Source organism: Arachis ipaensis, chromosome B09 (genome assembly GCF_000816755.2).
Source record: "Arachis ipaensis cultivar K30076 chromosome B09, Araip1.1, whole genome shotgun sequence".
Taxonomy (NCBI): Eukaryota; Viridiplantae; Streptophyta; class Magnoliopsida; order Fabales; family Fabaceae; genus Arachis; species Arachis ipaensis.
In genome coordinates, this window is record NC_029793.2 from 128,449,325 (window position 1) to 128,452,058 (window position 2,734).

Here is a 2,734-nt window from a genome sequence, read left to right on the forward strand (position 1 = left end):
CAACTTCTAACAAAAGAGAAGCAAATTAGGTTACAAGAATTGAACTTATAATAAAGGAATCTTGTTAAGGGGCACAAGGTCATTGGTTTTCAATATGTAGATATTACATCTCATATTCATACTTTCATACTGTAAACTATGGTTACCTAGGGTTAGAATAATACTTTATGAACAAATTTACTATGGCAGTTAGTCAATCTAGTCAAATAAGTAGAATGGAAGCTTAAGGCAAAAAATTAGTTTGATATGAGACATCTAAATTAGTTTGATATCATATTTATTTATCTTGAATCTTGAGAACCCCCAGGGAAAATTTTTCTCTCAAATGGAAAACTATAAAGAGCATAATAAAATCAAAGCACAAGTCATGGTTTAATTGTTTTTGCATCAATACCTAACATCGGAATAAACTTTCTGTCCTATGGGACCAACACACCTTCAGCAGGTGCCATGGAAATTTTTTTAATTTTCTTTCCAAACAAGATATATACTGCAGCACATTGAACACATGCCTTCAAGTTTTATGTTAGCTTACCCTGATTATTTGATCAAAAAGTTCTCCACCTTCACAGGATTCAAGTGCCATGTCTTCTCGAATGAAAAAGGAACAGAGCGAAAAAAAAAAGGAGATAAAATGTCAAATAGCAAATAAGCCACCCTGGCAAACTTGAGGAGAAGAAAGTAGAGAAGAAATCACAGAGAGGAGTAAGAGAGTGCAAAAGCAAGTACAAAGAGAAAAAGCATCCAGGAATACTCACATAGAGAAAAAGTGTCTTGAAATGTGAAATATAGGCGCACAATTCCAGGATGATCCAATTGATCGAGAACTATGCGTTCCAACTTCACGTAGGCTGTTTTGTTCTCTTTAGTAATGAATTTTTTGTCCATGATCTTCATCGCATACACGGTTCCTGTGTCCTTCTTCTTTGCCCTCACAACCTTTAAACATAATAAGAAAGATGTTTGGATCCTTTAATCCCGGGGGAAAGGACAAAAGAAAAAAAATCCTATATGCTCAAACTATAGAAAATTCAAGTTCCTACAGAGTTAAAAGAATAAGATAAATGTTTTGTTCAAACAACTAGAATTGAAATCTACCACCACAATAAGCCAAAAAAAGTATATGTAAAGTGGGAAAATCAGTTGAGAAAGAAAAGCAAAGGAAAGTGTTTATTAAAATGCAGCTCAGGTGCTTCGCCTACGATTTCCTTCACTTCTAGCAGTGCAACTTAAGTGCCACTCATCAATCACTTCATAAGTAACATCTAGGCTCCATTTATTTCTTAAAAGAAAATATGTTGGCACCCAAATCTAAATCTATGAAACTAGTACACAAAATATAGTAGCTTTTGTTGTAGAAGAGCAACTCCAAGCAATCTTCATAACAGGTTTTTCAGCAAACATTCATATGGGAAGAAGATCGACAGAACATTCAATTAGGAAGGTGGATGAGATGGAAGGTAGACAGGGGTCGAATGATACAGGAAGACCCAAAAAGACATATATGAGATGGTGAAAGGAGATCTACATGTAAACAATCTCACTCACTATAGACATAATATATGATAGAGCTCAATAGCGTTGTTTGATCTATGCAACCAACCCGGATAAAGCTTATTGTTGTATTCATGACATAGCATACAAAAAAGAACCTTCCTTATAAATCGAAATTTCCTAATATAGCTACCAAATGGCGTTTCATAAAACAATAACATGTTTATCTATGATCTCTACTGCACAACACCCGTCAACAATTATCCTAACCATAAAAAATAAAAATAAAAAACAACGACAGAAAAATCATAATGCCCCAGCATCATTCATAGGATTCATGCACCCAGCAAAGCACATCCAGAAAAATACAAAAATGATAAACAATAAATAAATAAAATGCAAACCAATATCAACCCTTCAGGGACCAAAAAAAGAAACAAAAAATCATAATTCCACGTGTCATACCTTAGAATAAGAGCCAACTCCATAGATCTTGCCCAGTTCAAAGTCCTGAATGGTGTAATTCTCCTGAGGAGCCCTAAAAGCAAAGCTTTTGGATCTCGGTACATTATTCCCACCACTACCACCACCATTGGAAGAGGAAGAATTCCCCTGAATCTTCAACTTTGAATCGAAATCCTTCTCCATTTCCAACATTTCTCAGCTGCCAAAAAACAATTTTTTCTTTTCTTTTCAAAAACACGGAAGTTCCCAATCTAACATTCCCATCACATTCTCTCTCTAAAGAAAATAACCTGGGGAAATGTGCGGTCAAACGGAGACCAACCCCGGAACCCCTTTTGGATCAAAAGGAAAAGGGCGAAGCGAATTGCGTGATTACAATGTGAAAGTTTTCAGCTTTAAGGTTTGTTTTTGTTTCCCCAATTTGAAAACCCTATGCTTAGAGATAGAAAAAGAAAGAAGGGGAAGATTAAGGAGGAGGAATGGGAAGAATTGAAGAGGAAGAGGTGGCACATCACATGGGGAAGGAATGATGGTGGAGGATCATTCAATTTTCTCTTATGCCTTTGAATTTTGATTTTGATTTTTCTCTCTCTTCAGTTCTGTGGCTATTATGGCTAAATCAGGAATGGAAACACCTTTCATGGGAGGAGGTGAAGCTGTTGCATAAATAATGCATATCATTACAAGCTTTTGTGCAATTTCATGCTTTTGTGTCTCTTTCTTGTTTATTTGGAATTTGGGATTTGGAATGTGGATAAAATGAGATGGGTAAAGT

At 35.6% G+C, this 2,734-nt stretch overlaps 1 protein-coding gene across 4 annotated transcripts in view; it reads right to left on the bottom strand.

The window, feature by feature from the left end:
• LOC107618205 (3-phosphoinositide-dependent protein kinase 2) overlaps nucleotides 1-2,679 on the bottom strand; it is a 6,524-nt gene extending 3,845 nt beyond the window's left edge. For 2 of the 4 annotated variants that reach the window (XR_001615166.2, XM_016320196.2), the window contains exons 1-3: nucleotides 1,960-2,677; nucleotides 759-939; nucleotides 536-588 (exon numbers count right to left, since the gene is read on the bottom strand). Coding sequence is in view for 3 of the 4 variants with exons in the window: in XM_016320196.2 (XP_016175682.1) it covers nucleotides 536-588; nucleotides 759-939; nucleotides 1,960-2,151 (426 nt within the window). In the remaining variant the exon portion in view is untranslated. Of the gene's footprint in view, nucleotides 1-535; nucleotides 589-758; nucleotides 940-1,959 lie in introns of all 4 variants that reach the window. The other 2 variants (XM_016320197.2, XM_021110369.1) reach the window with 1 other exon arrangement.